General features: G+C 47.7%; 1 protein-coding gene and 1 long non-coding RNA gene across 4 annotated transcripts; both read right to left on the reverse strand.

Annotated features, from left to right (window-relative positions):
- Positions 1-7,782: 7,782 nt before the first annotated feature.
- Positions 7,783-10,998, reverse strand: LOC103636153 (uncharacterized). 3 transcript variants are annotated; one of them, XR_002749027.2, is made up of 4 exons: positions 10,939-10,998; positions 9,257-9,324; positions 8,091-9,168; positions 7,783-7,897 (listed from the first exon to the last, which is right to left on the reverse strand). It is a non-coding gene; the product is annotated as an uncharacterized lncRNA (long non-coding RNA). The 3 variants fall into 3 exon arrangements; XR_002749028.2 differs by lacking the exon at positions 10,939-10,998 and adding an exon at positions 9,703-10,398; XR_002749029.2 differs by lacking the exon at positions 10,939-10,998 and adding an exon at positions 9,545-9,574.
- A 623-nt stretch (positions 10,999-11,621) lies between these two features.
- Positions 11,622-13,913, reverse strand: LOC103636155 (uncharacterized). Its single transcript, NM_001374460.1, has 4 exons — positions 13,479-13,913; positions 12,781-12,859; positions 12,568-12,685; positions 11,622-11,958 (listed from the first exon to the last, which is right to left on the reverse strand). Exons 1-4 carry the CDS (start codon positions 13,771-13,773, stop codon positions 11,899-11,901), a joined length of 552 nt encoding a protein of 183 aa, NP_001361389.1. The 5' UTR covers positions 13,774-13,913; the 3' UTR covers positions 11,622-11,898.
- Between the last annotated feature and the right edge of the window lie 5,278 nt (positions 13,914-19,191).

Here is a 19,191-nt window from a genome sequence, read left to right on the forward strand (position 1 = left end):
CGCCGCTCAGCCACTCGGTGCGGATCCTCCACCCCGACACTCTCAGCGCCGCGATGAGCCTGGCGCGGGAGGTGGAACAGCTGGAGATCGCTCGCGTCCAGGCGGCGACAAGGCCGGCAGCGCGCGGTCTTCTGCCGGCGCCCCCTCCACGACCAGCCGCTCCGACGCTGCCGGCGCCACCACCTCACTTGGCTCTGCCAGCGCCGCCGGTGGGTGCGGCCCAAGCACGAGGCGAGGGCTCTCGCCGCCTGTCACCCGAGGAGATGGCGGATCGTCGTCGGCAAGGCTTATGTTTCAATTGCAACGAGAAGTATTCTCGGGGCCACAATCGTTTTTGTAGGCGTCTCTTTTTTGTGGATGGGGTGGAGATCGATGACACCGGGGACGACACGGACACAGGCGCGACCGAGCCCAACGCCCCGCTCTTCTCCCTGCAGGCGGTGGCCGGGGTTGCGCCGGCTGACACCATGCAGATCGCGGTCACCCTCGGTCCGGCCTCCCTGGTGGCGCTGCTCGACTCGGGCAGTACACACAACTTCATCTCCGCGACGGCAGCACACCAGTCAGGCCTCCCCATCCAGCGCCGTCCACGCCTCACGGCCATGGTGGCCAACGGCGAGCGGATCTCCTGTGCCGGCGTCCTTCGCAACGCGCCGCTCCTCGTCGAGGGCGCACCATACCCGGCCGATCTCTTCGTCATGCCGTTGGCCGGGTACGACGTCGTCCTCGGAACGCGCTGGCTAGGGGCCCTGGGACCGCTCGTGTGGGACCTCGCCACCCGCCGCATGACGTTCCAGCGCCCAGGGCGCTCGGTCTCCTGGACGGGCATCCCACGCGCAGCGCAGCCGGCGGTGCGCACCATGACAGGGGGGGATGCGCTAATGGAGGCTCTCCTGGACTCGTTTGGGGGGCTCTTCGCCGCCCCTTCGGGCTTACCTCCCAAGCGCGCCCACGACCATCGCATCCTCCTCAAGCCCGACGCGCCGCCGGTGGCTGTCCGCCCGTACCGCTACCCGGCGGCCCACAAGGACGAGCTGGAGCGTCAGTGCGCCGCGATGATCGAGCAAGGGATCGTGCGCCGCAGCGACTCCCCGTTTTCATCACCAGTCCTCTTGGTCAAGAAGCCCGATGGCTCCTGGCGTTTCTGCGTCGACTACAGAGCCCTGAACGCACTCACCATCAAAGACGCGTTCCCAATCCCGGTGGTAGAGGAGCTGCTCGACGAGCTCCACGGCGCCAAGTTCTTCACCAAGCTCGACCTTCGGTCCGGCTACCACCAGGTGCGGATGCGGCCGGAGGATGTGCACAAGACCGCCTTCCGCACGCACGATGGACTGTACGAGTTCCTCGTGATGGCGTTCGGGCTCTGCAACGCCCCCGCTACGTTCCAGGCGCTGATGAACGACGTGCTCCGACCGTTCCTCCGCCGTTTCGTCCTGGTATTTTTTGACGACATTCTAATTTATAGCAAGACCTGGGCCGATCACCTCCGCCATCTCCGTGCGGTTCTCGACGAGCTGCAGCGACACCAGCTCTTCGTCAAGCGCTCGAAGTGCTCCTTCGGCGCGCCGGCCGTCTCCTACCTCGGCCACATCATCTCGGCAGCCGGGGTGGCAATGGATCCGGCCAAGGTGGCTGCCATCCGCGACTGGCCGCCACCTCGCTCGGTCCGGGCAGTTCGCGGCTTCCTCGGCCTCGCCGGGTACTACCGCCGCTTCGTCCACAACTACGGCACCGTGGCTGCCCCGTTGACGGCCCTCCTCAAGAAGGATGGCTTCGTCTGGGACGACGCGGCTATGGCAGCGTTCGCGGCACTCAAGGCAGCCGTGTCCTCCGCCCCGGTGCTCGCCATGCCGGACTTCAGCAAGCCGTTCGTGGTGGAGTGCGACGCGTCCTCCACAGGGTTCGGCGGGGTGCTTGTCCAGGAGGGACACCCGGTCGCGTTCTTCAGCCGGCCAATCGCCCCCCGGCATCGCGCCCTCGCCGCCTATGAGCGCGAACTCATCGGCTTAGTCCAGGCCGTTCGCCATTGGCGGCCATACTTGTGGGGCCGACACTTCACCGTCAAGACTGACCATTTCAGTCTCAAGTACCTCCTCGACCAGCGGCTGGCCACCATCCCTCAACACCATTGGGTGGGGAAGCTCCTGGGCTTCGACTTCGAGGTGGAATACCGCTCGGGTGCCACGAACACCGTCGCCGACGCCCTGTCCAGAAAGGACACCGAGGAGGGCGCGCTGATGGCTATATCCGCACCCCGCTTCGACTTCATCGCGCGGCTACGCCAAGCCCAAGCTACGGACCCGGCCCTCGTCGCCATCTGCGAGGATCTTCGCGCGGGCACACGTACGACGCCGTGGTCCATCATGGGCGGGATGGTCGCCATGCATGGGCGCCTCTACATCCCGGCGTCGTCCCCTCTTCTGCAGGAAATAGTGGCTGCCATCCACGACGATGGCCACGAAGGCGTCCTCCGCACACTACACCGGCTGAAGCGCGACTTCCATTTTCCAAACATGCGTCGTGTTGTGCAGGATTTCGTCAAGGCGTGCGGCACGTGCCAAAAGTACAAGTCTGATCACTTGCGGCCGGCCGGTCTTCTACAGCCCTTGCCGATCCCCTCGGCGGTGTGGGCGGACATCGGCATCGATTTCATCGAGGCGCTGCCCAGCGCCCAAGGCAAGACGGTCATCCTCACCGTCGTCGACCGCTTCAGCAAGTACTGCCATTTCATCCCGCTGGCGCACCCGTACACGGCGGAATCGGTGGCGCAGGCGTTCTTCGCCGAAGTGGTGCGGCTGCACGGCGTTCCGCAGTCCATCGTCTCGGACCGTGACCCCGTGTTCACTTCGGCCTTCTGGACCGAACTGATGGAGCTCACGGGCACCAAGCTCTTCATGTCCTCCGCCTTCCACCCCCAGACAGACGGCCAGTCGGAGGCAGCCAACCGCGTCATCGCCATGTACCTTCGCTGCTTCACCGGCGACCGCCCTCGACAGTGGCTCAGGTGGCTTCCGTGGGCGGAGTACACCTACAACACTGCCTTCCAGTCATCACTCCGCGACACGCCATTCCGGGTGGTGTACGGCCGCGACCCGCCAACCATCCGGTCCTATGAGCCGGGCGATGCGCGCGCTCCCGCGGTGGCGCAAGAGATGGAGGAGCGCGCTGCCTTCCTCGACGACGTCCGCTACCGTCTCCACCAGGCTCAAGAGTCCCAGCGCCGCGCCTACGATCAGCACCACAGGAGAGTCATCTACCAGGTGGGCGACTGGGCCCTTCTTCGCTTACGGCAGCGGCCGTCCGCGACACTGCCGCGCTCGGCAGCGGGCAAGCTCAAGCCGCGCTATGTCGGGCCCTACCGCGTCAAGGAAGTCATCAACGACGTGGCCGTCCGCCTACAGCTCCCGGCCGGCGCCAGACTCCACGACGTCTTCCACGTGGGGGTCCTCAGGAAGTTTGTGGGGGCGCCACCATCCGAACCTCCGGTGCTGCCGGCCACGCTCAACGGCGCCACCGTGTCTGCACCTGCACGTGTCTTGGCTGGCCGCCTAGCTCGCGGCGTTAAACAAGTCCTGGTCCAGTGGCAGGGTGAACCAGCGACGGCAGCAACATGGGAGGAACTTGAAGACTTCACGGCCAGCTTTCCGCAGTTCCAGCTCGAGGACGAGCTGGTTTTCGAGGCCGGGAGAGATGTCATGTACGGTAAAACGTTCACTAGGTGCAGGCGCGCGCGTGATGTCCGGCGAGCAGTCGAGCGCGCGGCCACAGAGCGGGCAGCAGCGCATGCTGCAAATCAGCCACAGATAGCAAGTGGCTAAGATTAGGGAAGTTGGCTAAGATTAGGAAAGAAGCAGTCTATCAGGCTAGAGAGAATCAAGGAGACTTGCTCCATTTGTAATTGGCCACCGGCCATATATTCATGTATGCAGCACGATTACTAGCAGAAAAGAATTTATCCTTCTTCTACCTCTAGCCTCTTAAGCCTGCGGTTAGGGGGGCATAACCCCGACCGGAGAAGACGGCCGACGGCTACGAGCTACGTAGCCGAGGTCCGGCGAGTCAGGGATTCCAGGTCCTTGACATATCAGTATTCAGTTGCAAACACATATGGTTAGAAATAAATAAGACTATCAGAAGAACGAACACAAGTATTGTATATCAGAACAATAAATTGCTGTTGCAACCGTGCTGCTGAAAAATCATGGTAGTAAAATGTGATACTGTGGCTTTGCTAGCAGGGTTGGCCGGAATGGTGAAAATAGCAATAGAAATTAGCAGGTTAAGCAGTTGAGAGGCTCACGGAAGATAGAGGAATTCTACACATTTTTTGCTTATTTTTACCGGAAAGTGGAGAGATTATACACGGCAAGGAAACATATGTGGGTTGTAGTTTCACTTAAAATAGCCATGATGTAATTTTTAGTTCTTTTGTCTATCAGATATCTAGAGTGGTTCTGCTTATTCAATAGCAGCGCATAGTACCTTTAAATAATGTTGTTCATTTTTTAGTAAAAAGGATGGGGAAGTTGAGATTAATGATGTCTGATTTGCACATCCTTCGCGCACTTCTTATATGATAGTACTATGCATATGACATGTCTATTTACCAAATTTGACATTTTCGTTATATATCTCTACTACTTATTAAGGCTGCAAGGGTAGTCTGCCTCCTTTTGGTTCTGCCTTTCGATAATCTCTACTGTCCGTGTTCGCTGCCCACCTCCGCGTGCACCTCGCACCCTCTGAGCGTCCACCGCGCGAACAACCCTACATGTTGTCTCTCGTTACTCCCTTTGCAGCCGCCGCAGCACCGCCTCCCCATGCGCGAGCCGTAGCCACTCCTCCGTTCGCCGCGCGCGGGTCGTAGCCCCCCTAAGGGTTCGTTCGCAACCAGACGCCGCTGCCACCACCTCCAGGTTCGTCAGCCGGATGGTGACCCTTGCTGATGGCTCCCTGAGGCGTTCAGGAATCCATGCGGCTTGGCTCGGCGGAGACCAAGCCTGATGGTCAGCCGACGCGTGGGGTTCTCAACCTGCATTGCCTAATGCTGTCATGCCGAGGTGCATGGGGATTTGGGACCATGGTGAGCAGAGGTGAATTTCCCTCCAATCGCTTAGTTCTGTGCAACTCTTTGGTTATTAAGAATTGGGGAACTTCTTTTGGACGTGGGGGATGACTTTGCAGCGGCACTCAAGGCCCTTCCTTTTTCTCGAATCTCAACTCATTTCCTCCTCTTCTAGCTTATCATCTGGGAGGCGAAGGGGTGACTTGTCGAAGAGCATTTTATGTCAAAGATGCCCTGCTTTACTCACAGAGATAGAAATTATTGAAGACAGAGATAGACCACCATACAACCACCTTCGGTGGACGCGGGGGATAACTTTGCTTGACAATGGCTTAGGTTTATACCAAATAGACACTATTGCCTAGGTTTAACATATTAATTTAACATGAGTTACCATATGAATATCCTAAAAATTTTAGTTTAAATTACATTACTTAGATGTTTGTAGTATTTATTTAGATTATATTATTACAACATGATGGTAAGATTAAAGATCCTTTAAATGAATTGCAGGCCCAACTCTTATTGGTATTCTTGCATATGATGGCTTAAAGTTCTACATATATGAAGATCTGAAATCTTAAGTTCCATAGGATTAACAAGGATTCTGTTATATTGAAGCTCTCTTGCGGAGCTTTAGCCGCTGGTCTATTTGGACAAACCCTCACTTATCCAGTAGATGTTGGTCGGAGACAAATGCATGTGCAATTCTTGTATTCCATACACTGATAATCTATTAAATTTCATTTTGACTATGGTTCCTGTTTGTTCGCCACTCATAAGACTTTGTCCCTTCAGGTTCAAAGCAAGCAGTCTCAAAATCAAGTGATGGCTTCCGTATAAGAGGGACTTTTCAGGGTCTCTTGCTCATCATTCGGTGCCAACGGTGGAGACAACTCTTTGCTGGCTTGAGCCTTAACTATGCCAAGGGTATTCATCATCTCTTTAACAAAAAACAGAAGTCTGCTTGTGTTATGCACTTAAACAGGATTACCCAATGGACGTGCATTACTTGTTCTCAATATCATATGCATATAAACTACTTCATTTGTTTCTACAGCTTAATGACTCAAATGTCAAGGAGATAAAGAGCAAGACAAAGAAGTATGTTGTGGTAGTTGTGCGTCACCCTTGTCTGATAGTTTGGTCGGCATATCTTTGTTTTTTAGAAACTGCTCCCAACTCTCTAGCTATCTATGGGTGCATGTGCTATTGCTTAGATCTGTACTTCCATATATGTGCTGATTGATATGTTAAATTTGACTCCTCATCCTCTTGGTATGTATTTTCAAAAGAAAGAAAAATGCAGTGTCTGGCGTAGGATCATCTTCATCCAAAGGAAAGGCAATTGCAGGTAAAAGGGGACAATCTGTAGATTAATGTGAGGTATAATCTTGTTTTCGGCTCTCCTGATGTTGTAGCTGTTGAGTGCAAGAAATCACATGCAAGCTGGATTGTGTTAGACAAGTAATGGTCAACTACTAAATCAATAGTTTCTTTAATACATCCTGCATTATCTAATTGTTATTTTTGCTTATTAAATTGTATGTTGCTGCTGCTCAAGGATTTGAAGCATGAGGAGAAGCATTGTGGGGGAGAAGCTTCAGTGCAACATTGTTGTTCTATAGGGATCAACATCCTCGAGATCGCTTGGAAAACTTTCACAAAAAACTCATAATGCAAGCATATGTTTTATTGGGAAAGTTTTCCAAGCTGAATTTCTGAAAGTCTCCTCACTGCTTTAGTTATGCTGAATTGGAATTTGCAACTAGGGGTTTCTAACAAGTAAATTTCTTAGCTAAAGGTGGATTTTGGTCTGTTCATCGATGTGTCCTTTCTGATGGTGGCGTTGTTTGTTAGCTACAAAATCATCAATCAAAGATTGTAATTATATTGCGTTATTGTTTTGTATCAATTTTTAAGTTGCAGTAGCAACGCACGGGCACCCTACTATAGATCATATATGTGTTAATTTGTTAATTTCGTTGTTCTTTTCATTTTAGGACCTGACAAATAAATACTTGTTAAAATGCATTAGTTAGATTTAATAAAATTTTCTGTCCATTTAGTCTTCAGCTATATAAATTGGTTTCATAACTAAATTATATATAATACTCATAATAGCCATTTAAATATTCAATACGACACGTACTAAATTTTACATATAGACTTCCCAATATGTAAATGGAGAAGTTTTTATACAAATCGAGAAGTTATACAAATTGAGAAGTTTTACCTAGGAAGCATAGCTCCATAGTAAGAACTGAACAGAATCCAGTTTTACACGAAAACACGAGAGCATGACCTTTTTTACTCTATATTTAAAACTTCTCGATTTGTATATCAGTTATGCTTCCTGTGGAGCAAGGAACCGAACGCAAGCCAGCCTTTTGTATTAGTGCATTCTGTTCAGTTCTTACTTGATCATCCTGTGTTCTCGCGTGTGCCATGGCCGAGTGGCAAGCTCAACACTGGTATTGTTGTCTTGTCTCAAATGAAGTCTGGTTCCACAAGTTAACCGGAAATGTTCATGGGTGATAGCTGTGTCAGATTCTTCCGCGCATAGGGCAAGTAATGCAAGTGATAGCTGTGTCAGTTTACCCCCATTTTCTTGGGCATCACTTGTCTCAAATGAAGTCCATTGGAGGTTCGCAATTTATGTTCCGTGGCATCGCACGGGCACCTACCTAGTAAACCATAAGCTATTAGGGACCATTTTTCTTTAGGATTCAGAAATAGAAGAATTAACAGATAATTGACTTACCAAAAAGCGAGTCCCATAGGTCGTATGTAGAAGGAAAGATCCCTACAGTTGACCCACTAAGCATCCTAAGAAGGGAACAAAAAGAATAAGCTATAATGAAGCTGCACAAACATACACATCTAAGCAGGCCATGCACTCAGTCCGAAGTATGAAATTAGAATCAAGGAGGAGATTTTCGAGTTGCGTGCTTGTAAAATAAGATTAACATCCCCGAAAATCATGAGTGCATACTTAATATTTTTCCTATCCAATGGTCACCTTTAAGTCTCAATGGTAGACTCCTTTTCTTGTGACAAAAATCAACACCGTCGATAAGCTACTGAAAGTATCTGTGTGCATCTGCTTCAGTGAGTCTCCCATGAAAAATCTGAAAATTGTATGTTTCAGTGTCATTAGTTTTCTTACCACAATTTCAAGAGAACTGTGGTAGTCCCCTAGAAAAACATGCCTAGGAATTTAAGATAAATTTGAAACAACACACCTCCACAGTGCATGGTACAGCTATACATCGCCACAAATTGTTGATGTTCAGACTCAAACAAAAAATTCACATAGAAACAACAAATTGCAGGTGTATATGCACTGAAGACCAAATTCCACCTGAAATCTGCTTTTCGTACGAGTTTTTCCTAAATGAGATGCATGAGATATAAATATTGGAATATCACCAGAGATTTGAGCATACCACAACTTAGAGGTGATAAACAGATCTCGTCGCTTCACTACACCCACTTCAAATAGCTTCTTCAGCATCAAACCAATCTAGACAATCCAAAAATGGGTGAGGCTTTCATTGCTCCGATGGTTATGCAATATGAACCAAGACAATAATGTAGGCATTACATGTCTTATCCTAATTCCTAGGAGGGGTAAACATTGCTTATGAGCTATGGAGGCCATAAAGCCATGTCAATTTGGCCACTGAACTTCCAAAATAGTCCTTATTCAAGCCTTTATTTACACCCTAAGTCAGGTTTACTACAAGCCCATACTGGAAAGTGATATTTTGCCCATGTAAATATTAGATTAAATTAATAGAAGAAATTCCCAGTGTAAGAATATGATTCTCGCATGGAGGGGTATGGTTTGTAGATTGCAATACTTATATAATGTTTTTCTAAATGTATGTGCAAGGAAATACATAACAAGTCCAAAAAAATCGAAAACACAAAACCTTACTGAGCGGCCAGTGGCGTGAAGGATCTTATTGATCTCGCCAAGGGCCGCGTGCTCGAGGATGAGGACGACTCGTTCTTCATCGTGGAACGTTGGGGTGGTTGAGGCCACACTGGATCTCGATCTCCCACCACAGGTGCGCATGGAAGTGGTACATATCCTATATAAGTATAACATAACTTGTTCTGATTTCTCTGAAATCACAGCACAATAATATTAGGCTGGTACAAACACTCCATAATACTTACTGATATGATCTTGATCAATACCTTCAACATGATAGCTTCGTCAATGGAGTTATGCAAGTTTTCATGACCTGCACGGGGATAAGATCATGGAAAAAATGTTAACCATAGGTATACAAGCATGGGGCTTCACCTTCTTATTTTAAATTTTGCCCATAATCTGAAACATAATGGATTTATCAATTTCTGACAACCGTGGACAAATCAAACCACTCAAAAGGCATAGATCTTCCATGTGAACCCCTGATAAGCGGGGGGGAAATCCAAAAGTCACTCGACTGGTCTTTTTACCTAATTTTGGTCTATAATTTTGACTTTACAGAAAAACCTGACTGCAACCAATTGTCCCTACAAAGTTTAAGAGAAAGCTTAATTCTGGTTGACATAAAAACACATGACTATATATGTTATTGTTGCACTATTTTCCGTTGCAACGCACGGGTATTTACCTAGTAGAGGATAAAAGCTAAAGAACATGAAAATCTTTAAAAAGATCGTCTTCTCCTTGAGCCACAAGTAGTTGTCGCAGCACCGGGACTGACGCTGCTGCAGGCTTCTCTATCAGGAGGTTTAGGATTCCTGATGGACAACACGTTCTGCATCTGGACGCTGTCAGCTTCTCTTCTTTCGAAGAAGCCCAGGGAGCCCTCCATGATCAGCTTCCTGGAGCCAAAGGCGGGGGGCAATGCCGAAGGCGAATACGAAGGCGAATCGGCGGCGGCCTCCATGTCGTCGAAGCTGAGAGACCGGATGAACAGCCGCCCCATGTCGTCCTCCACTGCTGGCAGGTAGTCGTCCGGTGGGTACGAGATTGACAGCCCCATTTTCCCTGATGGCAAGATGTGGTGCCACACAGACACGAGCCTTTCGCCGTCTTTCTTTTTCTCTGATTGGATTGGATTGGATTCGGTTGTTGGATTGGATTGGATTGGATCTCACAATCTGCGGTCCAATCTGCATGTGCCAAGGAAGAATGGACACCAAGTTCAAGTTTTGTTCCTAAATCTAAAAAAAAGGTTCAAGTTTTGTGATTGGGCAAGAACTGTTTCAGAAAAAAGAACACATTTGAAGCCCTTTTTGGGTTGGGTTTATGCTGCTCTTTGCAAACAGTTTCCCATCTTCAGGAATAGATTGCAGGTCAGGAAGCAAGGAATGGAGAACAATCAAGGAAAGTAAAGGAAGCATGCAAATCAACAAGAACAACAACCATCTTTATCTTGAGAAGGGCATGCAAGATCAGAAGGAAAACTAATGGTGCAAACATTGACCAAGAATCAAGAAACAGACCTTGCCTCCAAAATCCAACGTCTTCTCTAAAAGTTTAAAAATTAAACTCCTTTCTAAATAAAATACAACTCCACATCGAGCAATCTCGTTCGGCTGTTTGTTGGCCTTTCCTGCCCCAAGGGTGCACCGGTGCAGGCAGGGCGGCAAGATCAACCACCAACAAATCGCAAGAACAAGAGAAGAATCAATCCGACAGCACCCCTCTCCCTCGCATCTACTTGCTCGCCCAGCAGCTGCCCCAACCCTCGCGTCCGCATCGATTCAAGGCAGCTCAATCTTATATATTCCATTTCGCTCGGTTGGATTCAGCTTCCCCTCGCCCTCCCTCGTCGATAAAACCGATGCACTGCACCGCCTCGCGAACCCTAGCGGCGGCGGGACGAGGGGAAGAAGGTTACAGGCACGGCGCGTGAAGGGTCCTGTCCTGCCCAGTCCCGTCTGGTCCGCCGCGATGCCGTGGCCTGAGATGTGGTTGCCTCCCGCGACCGAGGAGGAGGGTGAGGCAGAGGACGTTGTGGGGAGTACTCCGTTGTGGGTGGGGGATCTCAGGCGCGGTGGGGGTGGAGGACGAGTGGGTACTGGGGAGTGCGAGGGGGCGAGCCGCGAGCCAGAAAAGAGAGGCGGACGTGACGAAGCTCAAGCTCAACAAGCTCAACACGCGCGGCTAACGGAAATCTTGGGTCCGAGCTGCAGGACACGCGTCAGCACCCGATCGGTCGAAGACGCGTCGAACGCGGAGGAGCCTCCAATTCCTAGTGTCTTTTAACAAGAAGTAATGTATTGGTCATCAGATTTGAGTGAACCAACCGGATTCACTTCATCCTTGCCTTGGAAGCGTTCAGGACTTCAGGTTGGAACTGAAATCCATTATGCCGAACGAGGCCAAGTGATAGATGGGTAGGAGGAAGAGAGGAGGAATACACATGCTCCGCTATCCCTCCTGGGCTCCTGGCACGTGGGCGCCAGGGTCGTCAAACTAGCAGCCCTCACAAGATGTATAAATGTATTGCAAAAAAACAATCAAAGCCATAACCTGCTATTGACACTAGTGACATGTGTTCCCATCATCCCATGTCAAAAGTACGAAAAGGTCTCAACGGTACTCATGGATATATTGTCGACCAGACTACCATAACATGGTGGCATTCCAGTAAATTTTACATCAAATGATTAATGAGGGTGTGCATTCATGCTACTCCGTTTGTCAAATGTATATGTCCAACTACAAATAGGAGCATACATCATTTTCGTTACACCCTATCCTTTGTACGCACAACACATGTACAACACAGGTAACAAAGTAGCCGAGCAACGGACATTTACATTAACCGGACTGCTGGTAATTGAAGGCATAATGCTCACCACACCTCCGCTCCTTTTGTGGCGCCAAGCAGCACAGCAATTGCAGCAAGCGAGGCCTGTCCATGGCACCAAAAAAGTTTGGGGGCAAAGTTAGCGCAACCTTTGTGCATTAATTTGGAAGAGAAGGCACAGGTCTACAGTAACAATGGCTACTAAACATCACATCACATGGTCAGATAGTAACAAACACTTTCACCATGTAGTGCCAAGCTAAATTTATGCAGCGCATTCCATAGAATTGTATTTAGTTGAACTGACATATGCTTCCCATCCAAGTAAGAGATGATACCAAAAGCTTCCATCGGGAAAAAAAAGAGATACCAAAAGCTATGTTGAAATCCATTAAACCCTTACAAAGTTCTTTTTTTGTCTTTTTGGAAACATAAAGAGCATGCACTTCTTCAACTATACGATGTGGTAAGTCTTTTTATTTGAATATCCATCTCCAATAGCTTTATAGGGGCTATTGAAATGCAATGGTGTAGTTTAGTGACAGGAGTTGACTCTGTATTTGCAGCAGCAGTTCGTGTGTGTAAAACTGTTAAATAACCCTGATATTGGCCCTAAATTCTCACATGCTTAATGGATGTTTTGCATCTAAAATCCATTAACAAATAGCTGGCGGAAACATATGAGCAATGCATACATTGCTAGGAAGGACTTACAGCAATAGTGCAAGCAACATATCCTGGTTTCTCCCTGTAATCACGTACTCGGACACAAATCAGCACAAAAGCTCCAAGATACCATGGAATGGCAGCAAAGAAGAACCCAATTATAAACCTGTAGCAAACAGTGGAAATATCAGTTCCTCAGAGACCAATACAGGTTCATATATGAATTGTGAGATGATTGATATTTAGGAAAAACAAACATACAGAAACCACCCCATGCCAAGGCCACAACATGGAAGAGGACGGATTCTAACAGGCCTTCCTTCAACAACAGGAATATAACCTACAAAGCACCAAAATGCAAACAAATAATTACCCAAGTTCAGTCAAAGTTCCAGTGTAGTTGTTGACTTCATATCTTCCACCATTTCGAACATAAATATAAATTATATACTGAATTATTCATTTTACGGATTTATTTGGAGAGTTGAATTATTTATGCAATCCTTCGCTGAAAATGAACTGCCCTGCATATATTTGGTTGTTCCTACAAATCAAATTTCCTGCTCATTTACTTTAACATTTCAGAACACTTCGAAGTTCAAAGAGAAATTCAGTTTCCCTCGAACTCCATGAACTACCGATCTCAAGTGTCTAATTTGGGATGAGCAACACCAACGCCGTTGGCCTGCAACTTAGAAGTGATGGGGAAAAAAAAAGGGATGCAGCAGGAACTGCAGATTCAGATACACAGGAGATAAACAGGAAGACAGCTGGGCAGGACAACACCTAAATTTTGAGCTTACAATGTAATGCAAATAAGCAAAGGGGTTAGGCGATTGAAAAGATCTACACGATGAATCAGCCACACAAGACTCCTCGGTCAAAAGAACGCCTCCCGTTGATCGATCCTATGAAAAAAAATGAACCGGGATGCAGCGCCTCGTAAGGCGCTTCCGTACCTTGAGCGATCTGGTAGCCTTGGGCGTAGTACGGCGCGGCGGCCGAGTAGGGTTGCTGCGGGGGTGGGTAGACGGCATACGACGCCGGAGGAGGCTGCGGGTAGTGCTGCATCCCAGGCGGCGCCGCCGGCTGGGGGAACCCGACCGCCGGCTGCGGAAACTCCCCGGAGGCTCCGGATGGGGGACCAAAGGTGCCGTACTGGTGCTGCGGCGGCGCCGACGGCGGGTACCCGTAAGAGGACGAGGAGTCCGCCGAGCGGGCCTTCCCGTCGGCGTCCGGCATCTGGCCACCCATGGTGGCTCCCGCGGTGGCAAAGGTTAGTTAGGTTTGGGGAATTGCCCAGTTGGGACGCAGGAGAGGAGGGAAGGCGGTCACGAGAGAACTAGGGAATTGCGCGTTGTTTGTTTGTTTGTTGATGAAGACGATTAACGTGTGCCTCCAGCCTGGACGGCGGTGTTGGGGCTTAACCTCTCTGTGTGCCCGTTTGTACCATTGTTAGTCTGGATTCTCATTCTGGTTTTGACAGCTGAAACGTGCTACATGAGGAGCAGGTAATAAGCACATTTTTTCCTTCTTCAATGAACCATGCTGATGAAAAAGATTTAGGTCCCTGTTTGATGTGATTCGGATGCCAACAACGTGCAAGATTCTCTGTGTTTTGTTTTTGGTACAGATGAAACTTGGAGGTTTGACAACCCCGCTTAGGTCAACTTAAACCTAACAAATTGCAATTTGCCAAACATGCATCGTACTCCCTCCGGTTTCCTATTAGTTGTCGTTTAGGACAACGACACGGTCTCCAAAATATAACTTTGACCAATGTTTTTTGTTAAAATACAAATGAACTCTTAATACATTTATACTTTTATAAAAGTAATTTTTATAATAAATTGGTGCATATAAATATTAGGTTCCAAAAATAAATAACAAAATAGTTATTTGTAGTCAAAATTTTATAAGTTTGACTCGAAACTTATTCAAAACGATAACTAATAGGAAACCGGAGGGAGTACCTTAGCATCTAAGGAAATGTTTAAATTCATCTTAGCTAAACTTTAGCTAGCAAGCAATAAGGTGTTTGGTTTTTACATAATAGACTAGTTAATACAATTAAAAGGACATGAGTATATTTTTTATTTGGTGCCAATAGTAAAAATCAAAGGTACATAGGTCAATCACTCAATATTAGATGGGTACCGTTGAGAAGGCAATGAGGTAATAAAATATAGGCTCTATCTAAAGTTTATCTAGTTTAAAATAAGTTAGATGATATAATGTGAATAGATTATAATTCCAAACAAACAGACTTTTATTATCTAGCTTGTTTAGCTTAAGGTAGCTAAAATGGGACACGAGCTATTGTCGTACTATATAGCCGCAAATAAAAAATGTGCTCCACAACACGCTATGTTTAGTCTAGGTCTATTTTTTCAAAAACGGTAGAATGGCAATGGATATCTAAAACATTATGCTCGATAGATCAAACCCTATTATAATACAAGTATGGCGAATTTTTATGTCCAAATAAATTTTATTGGAGCATTTACTATACCCATCAGATTTGGTAGGCATAGGTATGTCTTCTCTTGTTCCATACCCGCTAATCAATGGGAAATGTGCTAACCTATGGCATGTAGGTCTAGATTATTAGAAGTGTTGTATATAAAATAAAATGCCAAAAACCTAACCCTAATTCTCTGTGCGAAATTGTGTAAATCCCCGCTAACCTATGACATGTTGGGTTCGATGATTTTGTCATACTGGACACAAAGATAATATGTAGTCAGTATCTTTTATTATTGATAAGGTATGGAGTTTTAACATTTTGTATTTGGTACTTACTTTTACGATTAAAATGATCATATCTACTGGAATGTTGGTGGGTATAGGTACCTGATGGGTACCCGCTACCCATGGTGAGTATGGGTATGAGGTAATTTTGTATCCATGATAGGTTGTGGATACGAGTATAAGGTATTTTCTCTCTCATGTGTATGGATATGGCCTTGTGTGCCCACCTACTATCTTACCCGCTGCATCCCTAACAAATAGGCAAAGAGAGAGCTTCCCCACATACATGATATATGTTTTCTTCTTTTATAGTTGTCATCTAGTAGAACATGTGGCTCAATTTTGATTTTCCTTTTTTTAATAAAATACACAACCCTTTAGTTTTTAAAAGAATATTCAAATATCATGATTGTTATTAGCCTTCAGAGAAGGCTAAATCTTCAGTTACCACAAAGACATATTCAAGGATTCCGGCTCAAGAGACTAACATTAGGACCCATCATAATATGACCACAACTCTTAGGACCCTGAGACCTGGAAACCTCACCTAGAAACCTCATGCTGCCACAACCAAGGGAGAAGCCTATCACTAGATATTATCGAAGTGTCAAGATGCAATGACGTAGCTACTTGAGGAGCCAACAACCTTCTAGGGCGTCTAGGCGCTATGAGGCCCAGCTTCCCTTGATTTCTTAGTGTAAAATATTCTATGTCCATAAGGCATCTTGTGTCGTGGGGCACTGACCAAAGATTAAGTCTTATGGGCCCCTCATGTCTCAGGGTGCTTAGAAGCTTAAGTTCTCAGAGCCCCTCGAGCCTCAAGGGCTCAGAGCACATATAACCCTAAGTCCTTTGACCCCCTCGTACCTCGAGGCACTTATAAATCCAAGTCATCGGGGCCCTCGAGACCTAGAGCACCTATAAGCCTAAGTCCTCGAACTCGTGCGTCCCAAGATAATAAGAATATAACTGGTGTTCAAGGCAGTCCGTCCCCCGAGCACTAACATCACTTAGTCGTTTGGGGCCCTCCACTAGCCCTAGGGTCCTTAAAGAGTCCTTCACCTTGTACTCTGAGGGAGGTTAGACCGGGCCCTCCTAGGCCTAGGGTCCTCAAAGAAGCTAAGGACTGAGGACAACTACGTGTAATCCTGTCTCTAACAAAAGGATGTGTAGTCCCACTAGGGACTATATGACCCTAGAAAAGGGGCCTCATATCTAATGACATGCTGATTATTCTTTAGGATAGCTTAATGGATAGGTGTTGATGATCGTTATTCCATGTTTTTGGCCATCAACTACCATAGGATGACAATGATTTCACGAACAAAGTAACTAAACTTGATATTAATTGAGGTCCACAAGTTTGTATTCAACCCGTTGACATCGAAAAATCGAGATTTGAAATGTACCATAGTCTAGTTCCCATATGTCCTTAATAAAGCCAAAATATATAATAATCTCACCAGTTTCATAGTCTATGGCCTCGCATCGAACACCACTGTTTTATGACATGCTCTTTAAAAGGCAAATAGGGTCAAACCTTTTTCTAAATAATTTTGGTGGTTGAATTGCCCAACACAAACAATTGGACTAACTAGTTTGCTCTAGATTATAAGTTCTATAGGTGCCAAAGGTTCAACACAAACCAATAAAAAGTCCAAGAAAGGGTTCAAATAAAAAGGAGCAAAAGAAATCGAAAGCAGCCTTGGTCTGGCGAACCGGACTGTTCGGTGTGCCACCGGACAGTGTCCGGTGCACCAGGGTGAATCCACTCGAACTGCTCAGCTTTGGGTTTCTAGAAATGGCTCTCCGCTATAATTCACCGGACTGTCCGGTGTAGCATCGGACTGTCCGGTGTGCCAAGCGGAGTAACGGCTACAGCGCCAACGGTCGTCTGCAAAAGTGAATAGTGAAGCTACAGTGCGCGGACAGCGCGCGCAGAATCAGAGCAGGCGCCAGAAGGCGCACCAGACAGTGAATAGTGCTTGTCCGATGCACCACCGGACTGTCCGGTGGCCCCACTTATCAGGGCTCCAACGGTCGAACCCCAACGGTTGGCTGACATGGTTGGCGTACCTGACAGTGTCCGGTGGCGCACCGTCGACAGACAGCCTCCCCAACGGCCATTTTGGTGGTTGGGGCTATAAATACCCCTAACCACCACACTTCAAGGCATCCAAGTTTTTCAGCCAACACATTCAATACAATAGCTAGTGCATTCAATACAAGACACAATTATAGTGAATCAAAATCTCTCCAAGTCCCAATTCCACTCAAAGCAATTACTGACTAGAAGAGAGAGTTTTGCCCGTGTTCTTTTGAGCTCTTGCGCTTGGATAGCTTTTCTTCTTTCCTATTTCTTGTTCCCAACATCTTTGTAATCAAAGCAAGAGACACCAATTGTGTGGTGGTCCTTGTGGGGACTAAGTGTCCCAATTAATTGAGGAGAAAAGCTCACTCGGTCTAAGTGACCGTTTGAGAGAGGGAAAGGGTTGAAAGAGACCTGGTCTTTGTGACCACCTCAACGGGGAGTAGGTTTGCAAGAACCGAACCTCGGTAAAACAAATCACCGTGTCACACTCTTCATTTGCTTGTGATATGTTTTTGCCCTCTCTTTCGGACTCGCCTTTATTTCTAACGCTAACTCCGGCTTGTAGTTGTGCTTAAACTTTATAAATTTCATATTTGCCTATTCACCACCCTCTAGGTGACTTTCAATTGGTATCAGAGCCCGGTACTTCATCAGAGCCTAACCGCTCGAAGTGATGTCGGGAGCTCACGCCAAGAAGGAGATGGTGACCGGCGAGAAGCCCGCCACAAGCCACGGGAAAGCTCCATCGGGGGAGTCCGGCAACAAGAAGAGGGAGGAATCACCTCCCCGCGTCAAGTCACACCGGAGTGGCGACAAGAAGAAGAAAATGAAAAAAGTAGTCTACTATGAGACCGATTCTTCGTCGCCTTCCACCTCGGGCTCTGACACGCCGTCCGTCACTTCTAAGCGCCATGAGCGCAAGAAGTTTAGTAATATCCCCTTACGCTATCCTCGCATTTCCAAACGCACTCCTTTACTTTTCGTCCCACTAGGCAAACCACCGGTTTTTAACGGTGAAGATTATTGTATGTGGAGTGATAAAATGAGGCACCATCTAACCTCACTCCACGCTAGCATTTGGGACATTATTGAGTTTGGAGCGCAGGAACCATCCGTGGGGGATGAAGGCTATGATTCGGACGAGATAGCCCAAATCCGGTACTTCAACTCCCAAGCCACTACTATACTCCTCGCCTCTCTAAGTCGAGAGGAGTATAATAAGGTGCAAGAGTTGAAGAGTGCCAAGGAGATTTGGGACGTGCTCAAGACCGCGCACAAAGGAGATGAGGTGACCAAGATCACCAAGCGGGAAACGATCGAGGGGGAGCTCGGTCGATTGATGCTCAACCAAGGAGAGGAGCCACAAGCCATGTACAACCGGCTCAAGACCTTGGTCAACCAAGTGCGCAACCTCAGGAGCACAAAATGGGATGACCATGAAATGGTCAAGGTTATTCTTAGATCACTCGTGTTTCTTAATCCTACTCAAGTGCAATTAATTCGTGGTAATCCTAGATACAAGCTAATGTCTCCCGAGGAGGTTATAGGAAAGTTTGTGAGCTTTGAATTAATGATCAAAGGCTCCAAACAAATCATCGAGCGAGGCGCCACCTCCACACCCGAGGTGCAACCCGTCGCCTTCAAAGCAACGGAGGAGAAGAAGGAAGAGTCCACGTCGAGTAGGTTTCCCATCGACGCCTCCAAGCTCGATAATAAGGAGATGGTGCTCATCATCAAGAGCTTCCGTCAAATCCTCAAGCAACGGAAGGGGAGAGACTACAAACCCCGTTTCAAGAAGGTTTGCTACAAGTGTGGTAAGCCCGGTCACT

Source organism: Zea mays, chromosome 8, assembly GCF_902167145.1.
Source record: "Zea mays cultivar B73 chromosome 8, Zm-B73-REFERENCE-NAM-5.0, whole genome shotgun sequence".
NCBI classification, from domain to species: domain Eukaryota; kingdom Viridiplantae; phylum Streptophyta; class Magnoliopsida; order Poales; family Poaceae; genus Zea; species Zea mays.

What these genes read in the sequence shown, in the direction of transcription:
- LOC103636155 (NM_001374460.1), bottom strand. Translation starts at nt 13,773, where the DNA reads ATGGGTGGCCAGATGCCGGACGCCGACGGGAAGGCCCGCTCGGCGGAC. An exon ending in CTTGGCATGGGGTGGTTTCT is followed by an intron (nt 12,686 to 12,780) that starts GTATGTTTGTTT and finishes TGTTTGCTACAG; the next exon opens with GTTTATAATTGGGTTCTTCT. An exon ending in ATGTTGCTTGCACTATTGCT is followed by an intron (nt 11,959 to 12,567) that starts GTAAGTCCTTCC and finishes TGCCATGGACAG; the next exon opens with GCCTCGCTTGCTGCAATTGC.